Source organism: Giraffa tippelskirchi, chromosome 11 (genome assembly GCF_054371585.1).
Source record: "Giraffa tippelskirchi isolate mGirTip1 chromosome 11, T2T-mGirTip1v1.2.pri, whole genome shotgun sequence".
NCBI classification, from domain to species: domain Eukaryota; kingdom Metazoa; phylum Chordata; class Mammalia; order Artiodactyla; family Giraffidae; genus Giraffa; species Giraffa tippelskirchi.
In genome coordinates, this window is record NC_137285.1 from 102,642,716 (window position 1) to 102,668,488 (window position 25,773).

General features: G+C 42.1%; 1 protein-coding gene across 24 annotated transcripts in view; it reads right to left on the reverse strand.

The window, feature by feature from the left end:
- SIK3 (SIK family kinase 3) overlaps nt 1-25,773 on the reverse strand; it is a 278,071-nt gene that overhangs the window by 241,244 nt on the left and 11,054 nt on the right. For 7 of the 24 annotated variants that reach the window (XR_014070035.1, XR_014070033.1, XR_014070032.1 and 4 more), the window contains exon 1: nt 18,948-19,248. The exons of 1 other annotated variant lie outside the window; for it this stretch is intronic. Coding sequence is in view for 6 of the 23 variants with exons in the window: in XM_081546444.1 (XP_081402570.1) it covers nt 18,948-19,220 (273 nt within the window). In the remaining 17 variants the exon portion in view is untranslated. Of the gene's footprint in view, nt 1-12,451; nt 12,629-18,566; nt 18,831-18,944; nt 19,249-25,773 lie in introns of those variants that run through there. 16 more of the 24 variants (XR_014070038.1, XM_081546453.1, XM_081546449.1 and 13 more) reach the window with 6 other exon arrangements.

Sequence of the window (25,773 nt, forward strand, 5' to 3'; positions counted from 1 at the left end):
ATACCAGCAAATTTGGAAGACTAAGCAGTCGGTTTTCATTCCAATTCCAAAGAAAGGCAATGCCAAAGAATGTTCAAATTACCTTACAATTGCACTCCTTTCACATGCTAGCAAAGTAATGCTCAAAGTCCTTCAAGCTAAGCATTGCCAGTAAATGAACCAAGACTTTCACATGTACAAGCTGAATTTAGAAAAGGCAGAGGAACCAGAGATCAAATTGCCAACATCCGTTGGATCATAGAAAAAGCAAGGGGATTTCAAAAAACATCTACTTCTGCTTCACTGACTATGCTAACGCCTTTGACTGTGTGGATCACAGCAAACTGTGGAATATTCTTAATGAGATGGGAATACCAGACCACCTTATCTGCCTCCTGAAAACCTGTATGAAGGACAAGAAGCAATAGTTAGAAACAGAAATGGAACAATGGACTGGTTCAAAACTGGGAAAGGAGTACACCAAGACTGTCTATTGTCACCCTGCATATTTAACTTTTATGCAGAGTACATAGTGCAAAATGCTGGGCTGGATGAATCACAAGCTGGAATCAACATTGCCAGGAGAAATGTTAACAACCTCAGATATGCAGATGACACCACTCTAATGGCAGAAGTTGAAGAGGAACTAGAGGAAGGCTAAAGAGGAGACTGAAAAAGCTGGCTTAAAATTCATTTAAAAAATGAAGATCATGGTATCCAGTCCTATCATTTCATGGCAAATAGATGGGGAAAATGTGGAAACAGTGCCAGATTTCATTTTCTTGGGACTTCAAAATCACTGCGATTGCAGCCACAAAATTAAAAGACACTTGCTCCCTGGAAGAATCAGTTCAGTCGCTCAGTCACGTCCAACTCTTTGCAGCCCCATGGACTGCAGCACGCCATTCTTCCCTGTCCATCACCAACTCCCAGAGCTTACTCAAACTCATGTCCAACAAGTCAGTGATGCCATCCAACCATCTCATCGTCTGTCCTCCCCTTCTCCTCCTGCCTTCAATCTTTCCCAGCATCAGGGGCTTTTCAAATGAGTCAGTTCTTCACATTAGGTGGCCAAAGTATTGGAGTTTCAGCTTCAGCATCAGTCCTTCCAATGAATATTCAGGACTGATTTGCTTTAGGATGGACTGGTTTAATCTCCTTGCAGTCCAAGGGACTCTCAAGAGTCTCCTCCAACACCACAGTTCAAAAGCATCAATTCTTTGGTGCTCAGCTTTCTTTATAGTCCAACTCTCACATCCATACATGACTACTGGAAAAACCATAGCTTTGACTAGATGGACCTTTGTTGGCACAGTAAGCCTCTGCTTTTTAATATGCTGTCTAGGTTGGTCATAGCTTTTCTTCCAAGGAGTAAGCATCTTTTAATTTCATAACTGCAGTCACCATCTGCAGTGATTTTGGAGCCCAAGAAAATAAAGTTTCTCACTGTTTCCATTGTTTCTCCATCTATTTGCCATGGAGTGATGGGACCGGATGCCATGATCTTACTTTTTTGAATGCTGAGTTTTAAGCCAGCTTTTTCACTCTCCTCTTTCACTTTCATCAAGAGGTTCTTCAATTCCTCTTCACTTTCTGGCATAAGGGTGGTGTCATCTGCATATCGGAGAAGGCAATGGCACCCCACTCCAGTACTCTTGCCTGGAAAATCCCATGGACGGAGGAGCCTGGTAGGCTGCAGTCCATGGGGTCGCTAAGAGTCGGACATGACTGAGCGACTTCACTTTCACTTTTCACTTTCATGCATTAGAGAAGGAAATGGCAACCCACTCCAGTGTTCTTGCCTGGAGAATCCCAGGGACAGGGGAGCCTGGTGGGCTGCCGTCTATGGGGTCGCACCGAGTCGGACATGACTGAAGCGACTTAGCAGCAGCAGCAGCATCTGCATATCTGAGGTTATTGATATTTCTCCTGGCAATCTTGATTCCAGCTTGTACTTCAGTCATCCCAGCATTTTGAATGATGTACTCTGCATATAAGTTAAATAAGCAGGGTGACAATGTACAGCCTTGACGTACTCCTTTCTCAATTTGGAAGCAGTCTGTTGTTCCATGTCCGGTTCTAACTGTTGCTTCTTGACCTGTATACAGGTTTCTCAAGAGGCAGGTAAGGTGGTCTGGTATTCCCATCTCTTTAAGAATTTTCCAGTTTGCTGTGATCTACACAGTCAAAGGCTTTGGTGTAATCCATAAAGCAGAAGTAGATGTTTTTCTGGAACTCTCTTGCTTTTTCTATGATCCAACAGATGCTTGGAAGGATAGCTATGACAAAAAAGCAGAGACATCACTTTGCCAACAAAGGTCCGTATAGTCAAAGCTATAGTTTCTGCAGCGGTCATGTATGGATGTGAGAGTTGGACTATAAAGAAGGCTGAGCACTGAAGAACTGATGCTTTTGAACTATGGTGTTGGAGAAGACTCTTGAGAGCCCCTTGGACAGCAAGGAGATCAAACCAGTCAATCCTAAAAGAAGTCAGCCCTGAATATTCACCGGAAGGTCTGGTGCTAAAGCTGAAGCTCTAATACTTTGGCCACCTGATGTGAAAAGCTTACTCACTGGAAAAGACCCTGATGCTGGGAAAGTCTGAGGGTGAGAAGAGAAGGGGCAGCAGACGATGAGATGGTTGGAAGGCATCACTGACTCAATGGACATGAGTTTGAGCAAACTCTGGGAGATAGTGAAGGACAAGGAAGCCTGGCGTGCTGCAGTTCATGGGGTCACAAAGTGTCGGACACAATTTACGACTGAACAACAACAACAATATCCTAAGAAAAAGGATTTCACAAGGAAAAAAATTTTTCCATTTCTTTAACTTTTTTAATCTATATGAGATGATGGATGTTCACTAAACTCATTTCACTAGGTACGTAAATCAAATTATTATGCTGTTCACCTTAAATTTACACAGCAATGCATGTCAATTAAGTCTCAATAAAACTGGAAGACTAAGTAAAAATTAAAAACAAGCAGCAGAGTATGTGGCATGATCCCTTTTCAATGAAAAACATAAAATCGTAACATGTGAGTAGAAAGAAATCTGGTTATAAAATGTGAACAATGTTCTCTCTAGAGAGAAGGCATGTTCACTTTGGACAATTATACATTTTGGGTCGAGTCTGATTATTTCATAAGACACATGTATCAGATACAAAGAGCTGTTTTTTAAGAGACTCTGAGGCTGGGACTTCCCTGGTGGTCCAGTGGTTAACACTCTGTGTTTCCACTGCAGGTGGCATGGGTTCTATCCCTGGTCAGGGAACTAAGATCCCACATGCCCTGAAACCAAAAAAAGAAAAAAGAGACTCTGAGGCTATAAAATGTCCTGGAAAAGGGAATACTATACCACAGTGAGAAAATGGCTCAGAATGAATACAAACACATTCACAATAGAACACATAATTTCAGAGTTAGAATAACTTTACAAATAAAGAAACAAGAACATCAAAATTTTAAACTTTTGCACTGCAAACAAAACCATAATGAAAGTGAAAAGACAATCTACGAGATGGGAAAGGATATCTGCATGTCATATATCTGATAAAGGACTTGTATCCAGAATATATAGACTTCTTACAACTCAACAATAAAAAGACAAATAACCCAACTAAAAAATGGGCAAGGAATCTAAACAGACACTTCAAAGATCTACAAATGGTCACTTAGCACATGAAAAGATGGTCAACTCTAGGAGTCATAAGAGAAATGTAAATCAAAAACCATAAGGAGCAACCACTTCATATCCACATGGATGATTAGGTCAAAAAGAAAGAAAATAACAAGTTTTGGTATGCATGTGGGAAAACTGGAAGCTTCATACATTGCTGGTGGGAATGCAAAATGGTGCACCCATTTTGGAAAACAGTTTGGCAATTCCTCAAAAAGATAAACATGGAATGTTTATGATGCAGAAATTCCACTCCTTGGGCATATATGCCAAAAGTATATGTCCAAGAGAAATGAAAACATATGTCCACACAAAAATTTGTACATGAACGTTCATAACAGCACTGTTCATATTAGTCAAAAAATGGAAAAATGCAAATGTCATCAATTCATGAATGAATATACAGAATGCAATATATTTGTACAATGGAATATTATTCAGCCATAAAAAGGGAGGAAATTCTGACATATGCTACAACATAGATGAAACTTGAAGACATGTTGTGTGAAAGAACCCAGACCCACAAGGCCATATGTGATATGATTCCATTTATATGACATGTCCAGAATGGGAAAATCTATAGACTGATTAGTGATTGATTAGGGCGAGGGGAGAGAGGTTGAAGACATGAACAGTGACTACTAACGGGTGGCTTCTCCTAAGGGGAATGAAAATGTTCTAAAATGGCTTGTGGTGATGGTTACACAACTTTGTGAATAGGCTAAAAGCAACGAATTGGGTGAACTGTACAGTATGTGAATTATATCTCAATAAAGCAATAGGAAACATATATACATTAAAAAGAAACTGGAAGCCCCATGAGGTTAAGCGATATGCCCAAAGAAAACTGCCAGGCTAGGAAAAACTGAAACTGGAAACACATGGGCTGACTCCCACAGCAATGGACAGTTTCATTACTGCAGCTCATTGACCAAAAAGGTTTCCTCAAAGAGCTGGAAAAGCAGAAAATGCTGCTACTAGCATAAGGAAAGAAGAGAAGTTTAGGTAACACAACTGAAATGTTGTTTTCAAATTTTAATGTGACTCCAAAATGGGTTCTTGGCCTAAAAAATCTAACAACCACTGACAGAAGGGGTTGTGACTCAGTATAACAGTGCCCTTTTTACTAGGAGCTCAATTAGAGCAGGGCACGGGATGCAGCTGCTGGCTGAAAAGGAAGAAGGAAAATGAGATCAGAAGAGGCACTAGGCTGAAATCACCAGTCACTCTTCTGCATATGTCAAACAGGCTAGTGAGTAACAATGCTTCAAACAAGTTTTACTCTTGGAGGGGGCGGAGGGGCTGTAAAATCCTATGCAGAGATCCAAAAGTATCATCTCAAAATTGAATTACCTCCCCGAATTACTATACACATATAAGATATTTAGGTATAATGAACAGGGTCTCTCTGCAGCTGACTTGGACACAAAGATCATTGCTGGAATACAACTGCCCCGTTTGACAAAAATAACAATATCACTGTTGATGTAGAAATGGAAAGTAAGCCAAGAACATACCATCACTAAAAACATTATTTCAAGGGTTTAAAAAAAAAAAATGAGCTACCAAAAAAAAAATCATCTATTGTCAGAACATTGCTTATACAACATTAGAACATTCTGACAGAAGGAAAGGACAACAGGACGCAGGAAGCAGAAAGAAAGAAGAAATCCTGCAGGTGCCCAACTAATCCTAACAAGAAACAGCTCTGAGCCTGCCTTCCACAATAACAATCTTGTTCCCGTGGTATATGAACCAAGATTTCTCTTGCCAGGAACAGAAAACAACCGACTACATGAAAATGTCAGCTTGTTCCATGGAACACTACACTGGCAGTGAACAGATATAAACCTTTCAAACTACAAAGTTTTGGCTGTTTCCTCACCAAATTTTTAACATCGCTGGCCCATAGTCAAATTCAGTCCAGTTTATGCAAACTCTTAACACAAGTGGACAAAAATACCACACTGCAGAATACACTATAAATAAAAGATTCTATAAAATATCTTGTCCTCAGATTTCTAACAATTTGGCTCATTTATAATTATAAAATTTGTACAGAAGCTCTCTTAACCCACCACCATCTCGTAACCAACCTGAAAAAAATAACTGATGCTTCCCCTTCCCTCTGTAAAATAACAAGCCCCAGCAATGCAAACCAGCCTCAAATTAATAGCCACTCATTCTAATCCTGGATATTTTTCCTGCTCCCATCCATTAAGTTGCATGCTTACCAAGAATTAACTGTTTTTTCCCAAATCTATTTATACCAGTTTCTCTTGTTATTACAGCTATGCAATTTAATTAGCTATATAAACTGATGAGAAACCCAGGAGAAAAGAAAGACATGCTTCTTTGAAAATTAGGCTGAATGTTTAAAATGACTTGGTAAAGTCACATTACATGTGGATGCACGTGTGTTCAGTTGCTAAGTCATGTCCAACTTTTTGCAACACCGTGGACTGCAACACGCCAAGCTTCCTTGTCCTTCGCTATCTCCCAGAGTTTGCTCAAACTCATGTCCATCGAGTCAATGATGCCATCCAACCATCTCATCCTCTGTCGCTTCCTTCTCCTGATCTCAATCTTCCCCCGCATCAGGGTCTTTTCCAATGAATTGACTCTTTACATCAGGTGGCCAAAGTACTAGAGCTTCAGCATCAATCCTTTCCATGAATATTCAGGGTTAAGTTCCTTTAGGATTGACTGGTTTGATCTCTTTGCTGTCCAAGGGACTCTCAAGAGTGTTCTCCAGCACCATAGTTCAAAAGCATCAATTCTTCAACGCTCAGCCTTCTTTATGGTTCAACTCTCACATCTGTACATGACTACTGGAAAAACCACAGCTTTGACTACCTGGTCCCTTATCAGTAAAGTGACGTCTCTGCTTTTTAATACACTGTCTAGGTTTGTCATAGCTTTTCTTCGAAGGAGCAAGCATCTTTTAACGTCATGGCTGCAGTCACCATCTGCAGAGATTTTGGAGCCCAAGAAAATAAATTGTCACTTTTTCCATTGTTTCCCCATTTCTTAGTCATGAAGTGATGGGACCAGATGCCATGATCTTCATTTTTTGAATGTTGAGTTTTAAGCCAGCTTTTTCACTCTCCTCTTTCATATTCATCAAGAGGCTCTTTAGTTCCTCTTTACTTTCTGTCATTGGAGTGGTATCATTTGCATATCTAAAGTTGTTGACATTTCTCCTGGCAATCTTGATTCCAGTTTGTGATTCATCCAGCCTGGCAATTCACACTATGTAAGAAGTTAAATAAAAGGTATACAGACTTGATGTACTCCTTTCCCAGTTTTGAACCAGTCCATTGTTCCATGTCTGGTTCTGTTGCTTCTTGATCTGTATACTGGTTTCTCAAGAGGCAGGTAAGGTGGTCTGGTATTCCCATCTCTTTAAGAATTTTCCAGTTTGTTGTGATCCACACAGTCATAGGCTTTAGCATAGTCAATGAAGCAAAAGTAGATGTTTTTCTGGAACTCTCTTGCCTTTTCTATGATCCAACAGATCTTGGCAATTTGATCTCTGGTTCCTCTGCCCTTTCTAAATCCAGCTTGTATATCCGGAAGTTCTCAGTTCACGTACTGTCGAAACCTAGCTTGAAGGATTTTGAGCATTACCTTGTTTTTTTTAATGCAACAAGCGTAAAAGATGGGGACAGGAGGGAGAGAGAATCAAAAACTCAAGAAAGAGTCTATGTTCAAATTGCTTCACAAAATGCCTTTAAATTGCTACTCTGCTTTAAAAAAGCAAAACAAAACTGGAAATCATAAATGATGAACTGTGGGTATGTTTAACACAAGTAAGATAGCAGAACTCTAATCAAGATATCAATATACAGAGAAAGGCCTACAGCAAAAAATTAGCAAACATGTTTCTTAGACAAACTGCAAAGAAAAAGAGGGGAAATCTATGGAGTAAAACAAATAATTCTTTTAAAAAATATAAAACTTAAGGGACATCAATCAATTATAAAGTATGGACTTTATTTAGACCCTGATTCAAATGAACAAGTGGGTAAAAAAAAAAAAACTAAATGTATCTGTATATATATTGTATATATATGACAGAGAAGTTTTAACACTAATTTGATACTTAATGACATCAGGGAATTATTGCTAATTGTTTTAAGTGGGATAATAGTACTAGAGTTATGTTTTTTTGAAAAAGAATCCTGCTCTATTTAGAGATATATGCCAAAACATTTACAGATGAAATAAGATTCTGGGAATTACTTTAAAATAAACTAGGGAGAAAAGAGAGGCTGGAAGTGATATGTGCGAAAAACTGACTGTGAGGTGATTAACTGCTTTTAGTGGGTGGTAGGTCAATGAGGGTTTCATCATATGATTCTTTTTATTTTTGTTTACGTTTGAAATTTTCCATAATGAACACTTTTTTAAAAAGACTAGTGGATTAATGCATATTTATATTTTAAATTAAAACAAAATATTAAAAGTATATAGGTATCATTATTCTGACTTCCCTGCTTCATTCATTTCTTTCCCCTAATTAACTAAGAAAATAAAATAACCCAAACTTATTGTATTAAAGGCCTTCTATTGGAGATAAAAGAGCATGTTGTCAGATGCCCAAAATACAGTAGTGGGTATCCACAAACACTGGAAGAACAATAGTCCATATGGCCCAATTACCATTGAAAACCTCTTAAATAACACATAAAGTACAGTAAGTACAACAAATCCAGACATAATAAGACTGGTGCATCACCACATTTATTCACATAATTATTTCCTTTATAATTTCCTTTATCATCTTTTTACCATAAAAAAAAGAGAGGAGTAATTTACAATTTTCATCAATCTCAAAAATTCTCCCTCAGGTCTACCAAAAAAGTTATTTAAAAATCAAATATTCAGGTAATCAGAATCTCTCTCTCATCAACCTTTCTTCTTGCCTTCAACAGTTCCTCCAATTTAAGTTTATGCCTCTTTGTGAAAGATCAGGAGAGAATGATGATTCATAAAAAACAACTTAAAAGATTAGAGTCACCCTTTTTTCCTTCCTTGTCCAGGTTTGGTTCAGAGGAAGGACTAGGCAGTTGCTACAGCCCTCTTTTAATGGCTTCCATATCTATCACCCAAGGTTTACAGGTGCAGCGAGGAGTAACAGCCCTGCCTCCCAATAAAACAAACACAGAAGAAAAGACAATAAAGAAAAAAACACTTCTGGTGGGCTAACCCAGGCACAGCCTTTCTGGAAAGCAATGTGCCAATATATGTATCAGGTGTCTTAAAAGCATGTGTATTCTCTCATCAATAATTTCACATCCAACAATCTATCCTGAGCAAAAAATCAGAAATGCATCAAAGATTCATACACAAAAATGGTCACCAAAGCAAATTTCTAACAGTGAAAAACTGGGAAGAACCTTAAAATATGAAAAAGGTCAAAAAATAACAGCAATCATACAACAGCAAAGGTCCATATACAAAGGTCCTTCTAGTCAAAGCTGTGGTTTTTCCAGTAGTCATGTACGGATGTGGGAATTGGACCACAAAGAAGGCTGAGCACTGGAGAACTGATGCTTTCAAACTGTGGTGCTAGAGAAGACTTGCTGGAAGAACTGATGCTGAAGCTGAAGCTCCAATACTTTGGCCACTTGATGCGAAGAACCAACTCACTGGAAAAGACCCTGATGCTGGGAAAGACTGAGAGGAGGAGGAGAAGGGAGCGACAGAGGATGAGATGGTTGGATGGTATCATCGACTCAACAGACGTGAGTTTGAGCAAACTCCGGGAGACGGTGAAGGACAGGGAAGCCTGGTGTGCTGCAGTCCATGAGGTCGAAAAGAGTTGGACACAACTGAGAGACTGAACAACAACAATGATACAAGGGCAAAGTACACATCCATTAAAATTAATGTTTACAAATAGTTTCAAATGATAAGAAAATACCTATAATGATAAAGGGGGAGGGAGGAATAAAATAGAGTATCAGTATGAGCCTTATTATATACGGAAAAAAATTAATAACTATTGCCTGTGGGTGACAGGATGATGGGTGATTGTTTTCCTTCTGCTTCTTTATAAGTTTCCCCAATTATAATTGGAAAAAAATAGAGCACGGTGGTAGAAGAGAGCCCGTAATAACAAGCAATTGGGTTGAAATAAGACAATTTACACTCCAGACCTCTTGTAGTCCGCCTCTATCAGGTCTGAGCTGCAAGCATTCAATTGCTCCTTTAACTTAACACTTTGCCCACTCTGAGAAGAATAACACTTATCCTCTTGTCTTCTAGTATCAGTAGTTGCTACTTTTTGCCTACAGATTAACACAAAAAATACTACAAATATCGTATATTAATGCATATATATGGAATCTAGGAAGATTATAAAGATGAACCTATTTACAGGGCAGCAATGGAGATGCAGACATAGAGAACAGACTTATGGACACGGGCAGTGGGGAGGAAGGAGAGGGTGGGACAAAAGGAGAGAAGAACATGGAAGCATATACAGTACCATATGTAAAACAGATAACGAATGGAAATTTGCTGTATGACTCAGGGAACTCAAACCAGGACTCTGTGACAACCTACAGGGATGGGAGGTGGGAGGGAGGTTCAAAAGGGAGGGGACATATATATACCAATGGCTGACTCATGTTGATGTATCTTGAAAGTCGCTCAGTTGTGTCCAACTCTTTGCAACCCCATGGACTTATACAGTCCATGGAATTCTCTAGGCCAGAATACTGGAGTGGGTAGCCTTTCCCTTCTCCAGGGGATCTTCCCAACCCAGGGATCGAACTCAAGTCTCCCATGTTGCAGGTGGATTCTTGACCAGCTGAGCCACAAGGGGAGCCCAAGAATACTAGAGTGGGTAGCCGATCCCTTCTCCAGGGGATCCTCCCAACCCAGGAAACGAACCGGGGTCTCCTGCATTACAGGCGGATTCTTTACCAACTGAGCTATCAGGGAAGCCCGATGTTGATGTACGGCAGAGGCCAACACAATATAGTGAAGCAATTATCCTTCAATTCAAAATAAATAAATCTGTTTTTAAAAAAATACTACTTGAATTAATTCATTAAAGGTAAGGTCCAATAAAAGTAACTCCCTGAAAGTAAGGACCAGTGACAGAAAAATACTACTTGCTTTAATCAGATCACTTAGTATAAAGAACAAGCAGGAACCCCAGCAAACAGTATGAAGTTACTTCAGGAAATGCCAGCAGTAGAAGACAGGCAGGTGGGTCTGTAAAGAAAAGCTCCAAGGCAGAGGAGGAAAAACAAGGCGCTGGCTGACTACACTGACTGCACCCGTGGGACCTTCTCAAGGCGGTAACCCACGGGGAGCCTGGGTACAAAAGAACTTTTCCCTTAAAATAAGGGACTTGAATTTAAATTGCAGGATTTACTGAAATTATACTGAACTTATTAATAATGAAAGTTTGAAATATGCCAAAAATAACTTGCCCAGAAAGGCAGTGAAATCTCTTTACCTAGAGATTGGTGAGAAAAAAGTAGAAAATTACTCTCCTTTAACATCTTAACTGGAGATAGAAAATTTCAATAATAAAACTCTAAGATGCATTAAGAGCATTAAAAAAATTAAGTCAGCTCTCATTTTTTTTTTAATCCTTACATTTATTCACTAAATGAATATTTACCAGCATTGTAGTAGGCAGTGGACATACAGCAGCAAACACCAACTTAAAATGCCTGCCCTCATGGAGGTGACATTCAGTTATCACACTGTGTGTGCCTCCTAACAAGCCTTAAGAGTTAAGTGTTTTCTTCTTTCAATTTTTAAGTAAACTTATTTTTAGAGATTTCAAGCATGTGACAACACTGCCAGGAAACAAACAGCACCTAGCATTTGGACTGATCGAGAGAAGCCCTTAACAGATGTTAGAGAAACAACACTAACAAAACTGTGTGGATGAGGCACTGGGGTGGCAGGAAGACAACTTCACTACATACAAGTTTGCACTTTTTGAATTTTGTGCCATATATCATTCATTCCTAGTTTTTGATAAACAATTTTTCAAAAGTTTATTGGCTGGGTGAATGGAATGAATGAAATGAAAATTTTCCTCTCCAAAAATTCAGTCTCAAGAAATGTGCTAAGGTAACCTAAAATTTCACATTCAAGCTTTCTGGAAGGAGCAAAGAGAAGTAAAGCATACTACTGGTAAGCACAGACTGAAACTAGCTGAAACTAGGCAGAAATTTGAGGATTTCTCAGAAATTCCAAACCAAAACCTAAATATAGTTTAAGATAACTGGCCAAAAGTATCCAACTGAGCGAGCCCAGCCTACACAGTGGAGCTTAAACAGGCGACGAGTTTGAGTCTCCTTCCTTTTCAATTTCTGGGAAATGAGGTTGAGTATTTGCAATTTGATTCCTAAGTATCTGAGACAGTAAATTCTGAGACGAAATACTTACCAGTGTGGCTAGAGACTCCTGGTCTACCGTGGATCACACACCTCCTAAACAGAAATACGTTCCTAACATAACTATGCCACGGTTCATCCAATAGTTTTGTACTCAGCTGATGGAATTTTTAACTCTAAACACATCCAAAAGAGACTCTTTCAAGCTAATACACCCCAAACCACTGAGGGCTTCTCAAAGACAGTGCCAAAGCCGTTTATTTAACAAGTATTTATTACATTGGGACAAAAGTCCATGAGAATGTATATAATTTTCATCCTCTGGATGTTATCAGTCATCCACAGACAGTATGACTATACTATTATGTCAGAAGGGACCAATCTACTCACTGTTAGAAGGGAGAAAGTAGGGACTCACCTGATGGGCGAGATTATTCACCTGTGGAACAGGCCAGAGCTTTCAGATCAGAAATTAGAACCAGGTAAGGGCAGCTCTAGATAAATGGTCCTCTTGGCCCTCACCTGTGTCATCAATGTATGTATCCTGGTGACCAGTTCTCTTCATGAGTTATAAAACGGCACCATCCTCTGGAAACTGGTAGTGACATGGTAAATAAAGAGTCCATCTAAGAAAGGTACCTTCAAAGACAGACCAGACCAACCCAACACAGCAAAAGTATAATTACTTATATTCCCTGGGTGTGAGCTAGATATAGTGGCAAAAGAAAACTATATAAGGCAGACTGTGTTTATGGCCTTTGCTTTTTCTGTGCTTCTTTCTCTCTTTTTACTTCTTCAGCGTTGTGGTTTTTTTTTTTTTTTTTAAGTCTCTACTGAATTTGTTACAATACTGTTTCTATGTTTATTGGTTGTGAGGTATGTGGGATCCTAGCTCCCTGACCAGGGATTGAACCCACACCTCCTGTGTCTCCTGAATGGCAGGCGGATTCTTTACTCGCTGAGCAAAATCTGAGATTCTAAATTCTGTTAAGTCCATCTTTCCAGACTCTGAAAAAAAGAGTTGGAATAGAACATCTCTAAGATCTTTTTTAGTGCTCCCCAAATCGACAACTATCTGTTGGCTGACCATGTTTACTTTGTATGTAAAATGTATGCCATTCATTCTCTTATAGTGTGAAAGAACAGAAGCTGTTAAAATTTAACACCTCCCCTGAAGAAATGAATCAGAAGCAGCTTTTTTACCCTAAGCCATAAAATATCCAACATGAGTTTTTTAAGACATAAATCAGATAACATCAGTGCTCTGCCTTAATATCCCCTGAGGTCAATCCCTTATTTCATACCCAATTCCATAAAATGGCCTGTAAGACCACGATCTGGCCCCTATCTAACCTTCTGATCTCAATTCCTCACCATCCCTTCTCTCACTGACTAAGCTCTTAGGCATCCTGACCTTGGGTCTAATCTTTAGACAAACCAAGTTCATTTCTACCCAAAGGCCGCTGCACGTGCCATTCCCTTTTCCTAATCTTCCCAAGCTGGCTCTTGCTCATTATTCAGGTGATCAGCTCAATTATTACCACCCTGGAAAGGCCTTCCCTGACACTCTATCTGAAGCAGCACCCTGCCCCAGACACTGTCTAGCCCATTTATTTTTTTCATAGTATTTGTCACTATATAAAGTTATTTGTTTACATGTTTCTTATCTGTCTCCTCCCACAGGAAAATAAGTTCCAAGATGGCAACAGCTTTTTTCTCTCTCATTCATGGGGTATTCAAGAGCCAGAGTAGAACCTGGCACAAATTTGCATTCAGTAAATACCTGCTGAATGAAGGAATGGATAACAGAAAAGTTCCATTACTGTGCAGAGAGGTTTTAGGTGTTTTTTAGACTTACAGAGATGCTGGTAAAAAGAACGCATATCTTTTCCTTTCCAGAGCATCCATTTTGTTCTCTTTTATGCCAGGAACTAGAAAACATTAGCCAGACTGATGCCTGGAAAATGAAAACAGCACTTCTGGCACAGAAATAACTAGTCTGGGCACCTCTGGCTTGAGCCAGATCTCTGACTTTCTAGGGAGCTGGCATCAAAGTCAAAATGTTAAACAGCTTTGATGCTGAAAGTGGAATGCTGGTATTCTGACTCTGGAGAAACTAGTCCAAATCATTCTTAGCTCTTCACAAAGTTTCAACAAAGCTCTATCAAAATGAAGTGAATCATCTTTCAACAGTCATTTCTAGATTATCCAGAGATGGAACTATTCTCCTCCAACGTAACTAATATTCATCTTTAATTTCAATTTCTTTTTGACATAATTCTCTTTTCTATTTACTAATGAATCTTGTTTTCAGCCTTCTAATGAGCACAAGCATCATCCTTAGAGTAAAAACAATACTATTAGCCCACTTTGAGTTGTTCTTCTCATGGAAACGAGTGCGCTAAACCACACAGCACACAAATGTGTCCTGGCTGATCAGTATTTGGAATGGGGTCATGGGGCAAACTGTTTTCTCTGCGTAATATCTAAAGTTAAGAATCCTGTCCTTGGCCTTCTAAGTAGCACACCCTGCACCCAAGTGCAAATGTGTCCTTAGGCTTGTAGGAATATTTCTTCATACTCTTCATGAAATTTAAGGAGTTCTCTGGAGAAAACACTGCAAACTCTGCTCTGTCACCAATGTGACAAAGTGTAGCTATACAAACACCCTGAGTATTCAAGGCAAACCAAATAAAAGCCAGTAGTAGTCACAGTTTTCATCAGACAAGTCTCATAGGTGTTTGAAAAATTTAATGGGAAATTATGTTGTTATATGTCAATTTCATGAAATTAGCCCAAAGTCCACAGGAATTAAATCTACTCTCTCAAAGAGGGACCTGAAATAATAGCAAACTATTTTTTAACCCTGAAATCAAATCATCAGTCTAACATCTACCTACACAAAACAAATGGCACATGCAATCATGAACTGTTCCAAAGGGAGTGAAAAGCAAACACAGGAAACTATGTCTTACTCATCTTTGTTCCAACAGTATCTGATGAAGATGATGAAGAAGATGGTGATAACATTTACCATATGCCTACTAGGTGCCAGGCACATTTGTTCTAAAAGTTTCACATATATTATTTTATTTAATCTTCATAACACCCTAATTTGTGAGCAAAGTATTGATACTATTGTCATCTCATTTTATACATGAAGAAATCCAAGCACAGACAGGTTAAATTACCCAGCTATTAAGTAGCAGAAGACCCAAACCCAGGCAGTCCCATCCAAAGCTCAAGCTCTCCCCACAAACCAGTAAAGACGCAAGTGATGTATATTTATTAAAATACATTTTTAAAGTATTTGACCAATGACTTTTATAGTCATGGATACTTCCTTTTTAATGCATACAAAATATACCTCCTCTTTGTTCCCATTCATCCAGCCAGTGAAGGTATAATTAAGCACAGGCAACCAACTATAAACAACTGACAGTAGAAAATCTTTTTTTTTTTAATCTTCTAAATATTTCATAGTGTCCTACCAAAAGAAGAGGACCAAAGAATCTCAAACTGAGGCTCCTCCACAAAAGGGAACTCAAAGAAGGTGGGACAAAGACGGCCAGGGTGAGCTGCTGACCAAAGTATGTCACAGACGCGCATTCTCTCCTGGTAACTGCTCTGCAGTGGCGCTGTAAGCACTGCAGTGCTGCCAGTATTAAGTCTGAGCTCACGAACGCCGTGCTGCAAAAGTCACCAACAACTAAACAGGAAAATATTTCCCGTTCTCTACTTGTTTTATTCATCCCAGGGTCCTGATCTAGGAGGTTTGAGAGTTAACAGAATTTGGGAAAGGGCCAGCTTTACCACTTATTGTTGGACGGAGCACAGTAGCTTGGTCAATAAATAAACTTTACTTTAGCCTCTTAGTCTGTGGAATAGGTAGTATGTGTAAGAAAAGGTGACCATAAATATTTCTCTGATGTTCAGAAAACACCGACTACCTAACCTCTTTCAACCAACACAAATATCATGTGAATTACCTGAGTCTGATGGTTATACATGGTTACAGGAAAAACCCAGACCATTCAGTGGCTGACAGGGAGCAGAAAGAGAAAAAAAAAATCACATACCTTTAAAAGACAAAACAAACAAACAAACAAAAAGATACATTCTGAAAAGAGAAGAGGAAAAAAAAATAGGTGAAAATAGGTGACTCTCTTTGGTTCCAAGTTACCTGACCACAGAAGTAAAATAAACGTTGCAGTGCACGGGAGAAAAATCTATCTAAATGAATCAATCTAACTGAACAGCAGCTTCTGCAACTGCCAATACTCAGACACCTTCCTTGCTATTATATAACCAAACCCTGGCCTTAATAGGCCATCATACCGTATGTCAACAGTTGTTAAGACACATCTGAGCTGCACATCTGAGAAACCTTTCCAAAGTGGATTCACATAAGCAATAAGCAGGCCAAAATATGTTCATCATTTACCCAGAGCACATGACAACTCCTTGTGAATTAAGCTTCACGCATGTCGTCAGAGTAATTTAAGCAGCGAAAGAGAGGGTGCCTGTAACTAGAAAATTGCACACTGCTACAGAAACACAAATGAGTGCTGGTGCGGTCCCGTCACACATGCAACTCATTGTCCAAGCCATTTCAGCCTCATTCAAGATTTTGAATATTTCCATACATAGGAATTACATAACTGCCGACCACAAATGATCAAAGATAAAAACCAACATAAACAGTGACACCCGTTTATAAACAAGCTGATGTTTAAAATGCTGCAGTCCTAAAGGATACCAACAACTTAGAGAAAAACTTACACACACACACACACACACACACACACACTGGAAAATTAGAAAGCGGGCAGACCAGCCATAATTAGCCACTGGCTTTGCTGACTACTGAAGATAGAAATGTCTCTATTATGTATAAAGCCAAGAATCAACTGCAATTACATTTACAAAAACATTGAACCCTCTGTCCCAGATTTTTTTAATCATTATTTTGGTGTATCCAAGGGCTGGGCGATACAGAATTCTTTAAATCATAGATACCATAAACCAGGCAGCCAATTAAGTTCATAGAGTCCATCCCCCAGAGGTCAGAGCAAAATAATCACAGAAGCCCAAGTGATTACTTAGGTGGGAGGGGGAGGGTGTGGAAAAGGAAATATCAAAACAAGGAACAAGGCTGGAACAATTAGAGTTGTTTGTAAACATAAATTGTCTTGGCTAACTGTAAACACAATAGGAAACACTCAGAGGGGCAGGGATGCACCAGAGTCTTGGTTCAGTCTACTCCCTGTCAGGGTCGGAGAGTAGCATCAGGAAACCTTGGACTCTGGTATCTCATTCAGCTCAGACCTGCACACTTGAGGCCCTCTGGATAAAAACTGAAAAAAAAAAAAAAGGCTGAAGGGGCCCCCCCAGAGGAAGTGAAACTGACCAATCAATTTTCCGCAGCCACCCACCCCACAACCCTGGTAAGAAGGGCCCTTTAGAGTCTGACAGAAAGGAGGGAAAAAGGAACTTCAGGTCGTAAGTGAGCAGGAGAGAAGGCAAAGATAAGTCACTGCTTTCTGAAAACAAGAGATTGCCGTACAAGCGAAAACAAGGCAGGGGGCAAGAACCAAAGACTGGGCTGAGGAGGTGAGGGGAATTGATGTGGCTTTGGTAGGAAGCAGCAGCAGCTGTAAGGGTTCTTCATCGAGCTGAGGGAAACACAAACTGCAGTTTTAAATATAATGAATGACTTCACCGAAAGTGTTCATTCAAGTGCGAGATGGAGCAAAGAAAGAAATCTGAAGTATAAACGGGTTCTGGGAGTCCTATCAAAACCAAGTAGTTCCTCCTGGTGTCTTCGATGCCAAGACTCCCAATGAAGAAGGCCACAGGAAAGAACTAACCATATTTCCTACAAAAACGAATTTTGTAGGTAAAATTTTAAACGTGTAGGGATATGGCTTCCTAATTGACCTTGCCAATTTCACCACCACTGCTCCACAAATCCCTTGGGAACCCAAGGGCCCAATGAGTGTCCGGATTCTTCACACACCTCCCCAGTCACCAGGCTCCCCCTCACCTCTGACAGCCCACCCTGGGTTCTATAAACTGTACAGTTCTGGACCCTCCAACAACTAAATATAACCAGCAATCCAGCTCTCCCAAATTGTCTAACCCCTGATTACCTAGGGCCACCACAAAGCAGGGGTACCCTGGGTCTCTGTTCCCTGACCCCCTTCCTGTGGAAAAGCAAAGTAATTTTTTTCCTCCTTATTTCCCCATTTTTTTCATCGCCTCCTCCGATAATCGTGTCTGTCCTCAGTCTCTCATTCCCACCATCTAGCACTCTTGGGCGACCAAATGCCGACTGGTGCCTCTGTCATAAGGTACCAGGTACCTCATACCTCCCAATACCTTGTACCTCCCCCTCAAGACCCCAGCCATCCTTCTCCCCTTCAAAAGCCCCCTGTGTCAGTTTCACCCTTGTTTTCCCCCATCCTCCTGACTCCCCTGCCCTCATCCCCGCAGATTTCCTAATTTCTGGTTTCAGAGGCTTCTTAGCTTACCGTCTCCTGGCTCCGGGAGAGTTCCAAACCTCCTTTTTCTCATCACCCCTGCTACGACCCTCCGCACAGCCCGGGGAGCCCCCTGCCCATCCCCGGCTCCCGAGTTCCCCAGGTCCCCGCGCTCAGAGGCCCCTCTGCGCCCCCTCTGCTGTGCAGCTACCCTCTCCCGGGTCCCCCGGTGCCCCCAGCCTCCTGCTCTCCTTCTCCTCACTCTTGCCGGATAAACGCCTACCCGCTTCCCCGGTCCCCAACGCACTCCCGAGCGCCGCTCGCGGCGCCGACCCCTCCACCTCGGTGTCGCGGGGCTCCCCTTCCCCCGCCACACTCGGACGGTCCCGGGCCGCGCAGCCCCGCCGCCGCCCGGTCCCGCCGCGCCACTACCTTGGCCTTAGTGACGAGGTGCGTGGCCCGCTTGACCACCGCGAAGTTGCCCTTGCCGATGGTGCGGTCGATCTCGTAGTAGCCGATGCGGGCAGGCACCGGCCCGCGGGAGGCCGGGGCTGGGGGACGCGGCGGGCCAGCCGCCGGGGGCACAGCAGCGGGGGCGGCCGGGGGTCCCGGGGCGGGCGGAGGCAGCAGGCGGCCGGCCGGCCCGGCTCCCCCCGCTCCGGCCCCGGCAGCCCCGCCAGCTCCGCTCGCCGCCGCCGCCGCCATCTTGTTGTGCAGTGAAACCTCCGGGGCCGCGGGGAGCCGGCGGGGGGGGTGGAGGGGGCGGGGGGGCGGGAAAAGAGGTGGGGGGGGCCGGCGAACGTCACTCCAGGAGGCGGAGCGCCCGCGCCGCCGGGGCCGGGAGCCATGGCAACCTGTCGTCACGTGCCGACGCGCGTCACTGCCCGGAGCCATGGCAACCATGACCTCACCGGCTAGCTCGACCTTCCCGCGTGGGCCCGGTTCCTCCGACGCCGGCTCCCGGGTGCCCCCCTCCGGGGAGGAGACAGTGGGTCCCGCACGTGTACCAGCCAGTTCCAAGCCATTGCAGCGTTGCCCAAGTCGGGGGGTTCTTGTGCCTGACCCAAAACCTGCCCTCGATCCTCCCAGGAACTGCTAATGTCACCCCCTACTGTGACCTCTGTCCCAGTTCGGCAGTCACCCAGCCTCCTTTAAAGCAAAGTATTTCCTCATCATCAAAAATATTAGCACTGTCCCACTTTAGCCCTTGAGGCCCCAAAGGCAGGAACAACTACATTACTGAAGCAACTGTAACCAAGTCGCTAGCGAGGCAGGGGAATTCTTCAGTAAAATTCCTTCCTCTTACAACCTGGTACAACCAATCTAATTGTCACCGAATGTAGAAGAATAGGGAAACTAGGATTTGCGTGTTCAAGGGCGGAGAAACCAGCCCAAACACGCATTTCAGTCATTGGGTGGGTGAAGCCAGAGCAGGGACGTCATTTTCCTTCCTCCCACCCCTTCTCTGAACAATTCTATAGCTAGATGATCGTCAAAGTGCCTGCATCCTATTTCTGTCACTTGTATAACCCTGGTGAAGCAATGTGTGCATTGTCCAGTGAGTCACCTCATGGTTAAGGATGATCAGTCTGTTGGGCAAAATAAATAAGTAAATAATAAAATAAAAATTCCACCCCTACCAGCGACTTTCCAAGGACATTAAAGGTGATCAAATCAAATTCCAACAATAAATCTCATATCCCTTTTCTCTTCTCTGTTATCTATCTTTCTGCACCCTCCAGAGTCCTCACCAGGTCCCAGGTTTCCCCCTCCTTTCTCTCCTCCCCCTATTAAGTAGATTGGCTTTAACAGCTTCAGGTAAGGCTGGGGAGGGGTAGGCTACTTGGCTATCAATAACAAGATGTTCTGGGCAGGCATGGGCTTCCCCAGTGGCTCAGGGGTAAAGAATCTGCCTGCAATGCAGGAGACCTGACAGATGCGCATTTGATCCCTGGATAGGGGAGATCCCCTGGAGAAGGAAATGGCAACCTATTTTAGTATTCTTGCCTGGGAAATCCTGTGGACAGAGGAGCTTGCTGGGCTATATCCAAAGGATCACAAAGAGTCGGACACAACCGAGCTTGCACACATACTGGGGTGGCAAGTGGGGAGGAGGGAAGGCCATGAACAGGCCACGTTGAAATGTATTCCACTTTCCAGTCCTGATTCCTCTCTATGTCTCTCTCAGTGGCAGAACTGTGTTGTCAGGTCACTACATGTACAATACTAAAAACTGACACCCAGTGCACCGTGAATGTGTGAGAAGCAGAGCACCTATTTACTCTCTCTGACCAAAAGATATTTATTAGCTATTTATTAGCTCTCTGATTCCTCATCTGAGTGTGAGTAATCGCTGGGACTAGGACAGGACAGGGAGGTCATTCCACAATTGCTTTGAATCAATCCCCTGGTGGCTGTTCCAAATTGCCAACACAATTAACACTAATTGGCTTCTTTACTAACAAATGAGAATAAGGATGAAGTGGTCCTCAGCTTCTGGCACTGGTTAAGCCCTTTCATTGGTTGAGCTCATTCAATCCCAGATAAATGATGGCGTGCAGCCAGCCTCTTTTACCACTTCGACCCTTCTCACCTGCCTCTAACAGGAACTGTATATTAACTTTGGTGCTGGGCCCGAGGGTCCTAGTTTTACCATCTCCCTAAGGCAAGGAGGAGGAGGAGGGTCTCAACAGGAAACTTATGAGAAATAAAGCAAGGGGGAAAAAAATCTTTTGCTCTGAGGGCTGCAGGAGCAGCACTGAAACCATCAACTTTACAGCTTCTCCTTTACTTGTAGAGATCATTTGAACATCAAGTACAGCAACTTTTGCTGCTCCCTGGAGGGTGTCAAAAACAAAGAAGCCTCTGGGGAGAAACTAGAAATTGGAGCATTGGTCTAACTCCCCAGGAAAAGAGGCAGATAACTCTTGTCCCTAATAATGGCCAGACTGTGTACGCTGTGTGTTAAGTGATTTACCCTCTTTGCCTGTGTGGATAGAGGCCAGTAACTGTGTCCTATTGATACTTGGACAAAGACTTGCTGGAGATTTCCCTGAAGAGTCTCTGGTGAGAAGAATATAGAAAATTAGGGAGGGGATTGATCAACAAAGATCATCAGGGAAAAAGGAAAACTGTTTAAATATATGCATTTAATAATTATTTATTGAATACCAAGACTGAGTTAAGAGGAACTCACAGTCAATGCGCGGTTCAGTTGCTCAGTCGTGTCTGACTCTTTGCGACCCCATGAACTATATCCCACCAGGCTCCTCTGTCCGTGGAATTTTCCATGCAAGAATACTGGAATGAGTTGCCATTTCCTCCTCCAGGGGTTCTTCCCAACCCAGAAATCAAACCCACATCTTTTGTGTCTCTTGCATTGGCAGGCAGATTCTTTACCACTAGCGCCATCTGGAAAGTCCACTCACAGTCAATAATAACAATTTGCCAGGCACTATACTAAGCAGTCGGAGAAGGCAATGGCACCACACTCCGGTACTCTTGCCTGGAAAATCTCATGGATGGAGGAGCCTGGTAGGCTGTAGTCCATGGGGTCGCTAGGAGTCGGACACGACTGAGCAACTTCACTTTCACTTTTCACTTTCCTGCATTGGAGAAGGAAATGGCAACCCACTCCAGTGTTCTTGCCTGGAGAATCCCAGGGACGGGGGAGCCTGGTGGGCTGCCGTCTATGGGGTCGCACAGAGTCAGACACGACTGAAGTGACTTAGCAGCAGCAGCAGCAGCATGCTAAGCAGTTTTACTTAAATGAACTTAATTCTCAACAACCCTGTGAGACAGGATATATTATTATCCCCATTTTGCAGATAAGGAAAATGAGGCACAGAAGGATTAAGGGAGTTGACCACAGTCATAGAGCTAGAAAGTGAGTCCCAGAATTAGGATTCAAACCCAGGCAACCTACCTCTGAAACAGAGATCCTCCCCCACAGGATTATAACTAGTAGCTATAGGAAAATAGCTAGTAGGAAAAGGTAGTAGCTAGTAGGAAAAACAGTTTCCTCCCCAAACTCAGTTTAGACCCATGGGAAAAGAAGATTTGAGAGTTCTGGAGAAAAGGACAGAGCAGACACCAGATCATATCAATAAAGAATGACAGGGACTTCCCTGGTGGTACAGTGGCTAAGACTCCATGCTCCCAAAGCACAGGACCTGGGTTCGATCCCTGGTCAGGGAACTAGATCCCACATGCCATAGCTAAGACCTGGGACAGCCAAATAAATAAATAAAAATATTTTTAAAAAATAGAACAGATTAAAAAAAAAAAAATAGAGCAGATTGCAAAACTGATTGACATGCTGCTTCACTTGCAAGTAGATCCGTGAAGAGACTCACTGCTTATTGTACCAGTGTTTTGCTGCCCTAGAAAATAGATGGGAAGGTATGTTTCTGCCCCGCTGCAGATTCACAGGGGTGGCTTGGGGGCTGAAATTCCTGGAGCCCTTCAGTCCAGGGTGAAGGCAGAAACTCTACCACCTGGCTCCCAATCCACCTCCAAAACCAATGCACTCTTTTCTGCAAAAGCAAAAGATAGACTCAAAGATGAAAGTGAGACATTTCCTTCCATAATGTCATTGTGTTTTGTTTCTAAAACTTGAAAAGGGCAAGCCAAGGCATTCTTGATGGGTAGGATAGGCCCTTAGGAACTTCTGGAAGCGATGCAAAACCTCTGAGGACTTAAGGTCTGAGTGGGGAGTGATATAAGCCACAGGAGGGAATATGTTAACTCTTTTGGGTTCGATCCCTGGGTTGGGAAGATCACCTGCAGGAGGGAAAGGCTACCCACTCCAGTATTCTGGCCTGGAGAATTCCATGGACTGTATAGTCCATTGGGTCGCAAAGTGTGACTTTCACTTTCACTTTTATGATTTTAAAGGCCCTCTGAGCCTGTCTATAGAGCAATTTACCAGCAACCCAGAAGGAAACTGCAGCCTCACCACATAACTCCAGAGTCTCAGAGGCATCAGGACTTTGAAGAAGCACTCACTTTTCATTGTCTCAGCTCATTACCGCTCAGAAAGAAGCAAAGCATTATTCAGAAATTCTGTAGGCCAAAAGGCAACATTGTGCAATGTTTGCATGCCACATATTGCCAAACAAGGCAATTATTAGCCAATTTTTTAAAATATTTATTTGTTTATTTATTTGGCTGTGCCAGGTCTTAGTTGTAGCATGTAGACTCTTTAGCTGTGGCATGTGGAATCTAGTTCCCTGATCAAGGATGGAACCCGGGTCCCTGCTTTGGGAGCACAGAGTCTAAGCTACTGGACCACCAGGGAAGTCCCTGTTAACCAGTTTATAATCTATAATTCCGCCATCACATAGAAAGCGGGGCACTGTTGTATACACATTGTCGAGACGTTCAGTGTGCCTTGGTTCTCCAGGTGCGCTAAATGTGTGTCTTCTCTCTATCACGGCAGTGCTCTGACTTACCACCTCAGCTACGTGACTCTTACCTTGCCTTTCCTGTCCCAGACCAACCCAGTCATGTCCAAGTGCTTCCTCGAGGTGCCCAGAAACAGGTCTGAGCAAAGTAAGTACACACTCTCCTGCTGTAATATGTCCTGGGGAGGGTGCTTGAGAACAGCTAATAAGCTTTCAATCTAGGATTTTCTGTTCAGCTTGCTCACATTTTTCTTCTTAATGGAACCATTTGAGCTAAATGAATCATAAAAATTACCCTTACTACCTTGCATATGTTCTAGAATATAATTTAAGCATTTTTAGATTATTATTAAAAAGTTATCCCATGGATCATCCAAAAGATCTCTAAAGATGGCTTTTTTAAAAGATTTTCTGCATTCTCAGATGTGACTATATTATCATTTGGGATTGATGTTTTCCTCGGGTAAATACACCCCTGTTGTTTTATAAGGAAAATCAGTGGAAAAACATATTTAGTAGAGAAAAAGAGTTCATTCAGGACAACTTTTTTTACAAAAGGATATGCTCGTATTAAGGAGCAAGTTACACTTAGTTACCTTTTAATCAACTCCCAAATATTTACACTAATTTAGAAAGAAGTGTTTAATGATTTGTTTCTCTCAAGTGAAAAGTGTGATATTCAACAAACAGTAAGATTTTGGCGTATGTGGATCCTTTTCTCCCCCTTGAATATAGAAGTGTATCTCAAATGTAGGAATTCACCATATTTCATAGAAAATAAACGTGTGCTTCCAAGGTCTATCTCAGATGGAAGTTCTTTATTTTCCTAGTTCTAAACTGACAGAATTGCATCTTTCCTCTTTTCCCTTATTCTTTAAAAAAATATTTATGTATTTATTTGGCTGTGCCAGGTCTTGGTTACAGAACATGGGATCTTTTAAGTTGCAGCATGCAGGCTCTTTCTTAGTTGCAGTATGTGGGATCTAGTTCCCTGACCAGGGATTGAACCCAGGCTCCCTGCTCTGGGAGCATGGAGTCTTAACCACTGGGACACCAGGAAGTCCCTTTCCCTTCATCTTCACATCTCTCCTAAGAGGCCATCCTCTCTGCTGCACTTGCCTCGGGAATTGCCTCTGAGTTTTGAATGCTCACCTTCAAACAGACTTGCATTGTTTTGGAAAACAGTGCAAGAGATAGTGCCTTTGTTGCAGTTTCCCTACATTATAATTGGGGTTTGTTTAAGTTTTCTACCAGCCTTTCCAGCTACTGGCTAAGAAAAATTTGTATTATTGGGTTTGATTTCTGTAGGTAGCTGACCCACCTTTGTTTGCTTCATCCCCACCACAATTTTCCTCAATTAAACTAGAAATCTTCATCCATCATCTCTGAGCCCAAAAGAAACCCTTTCCCTTGTCTGCAGAGACACCTACTGGTCAAAGTTCTAAACTACATGATGCCTAGCAGGACTCTCTCATGCCACTAAAACCTTCTAGTCCTTTCTGTTTCAACTGAAGGCAGTTGAAAACCACAAACCCACAGCAGGAGCCAGGAAGTTGGAATCCAAATGGAAGCTGGCTCCAGGAAGCTGGATGTCTTTATGCCCAAACAGAAAGTACAGTGGGCTAAAGTTACAGTGGTACTTTGGGCTGGGATAACAGTCCACAACTGCGGTTTTATGCCACCCAATGATGTCTCCAAATATCCTTAGAGTCCTCATGGCATTTTAAAAGACTTACTTCTTAAGGGTGAAATTATTTCTGTTGGTTCTTATTTTCAAAATAATTTTATACTCTTTTGGCTTGTTTAAAGGGCAGCCTGGAATAATAAGTGAAAAGAGCAAGGGTTAGACCGTG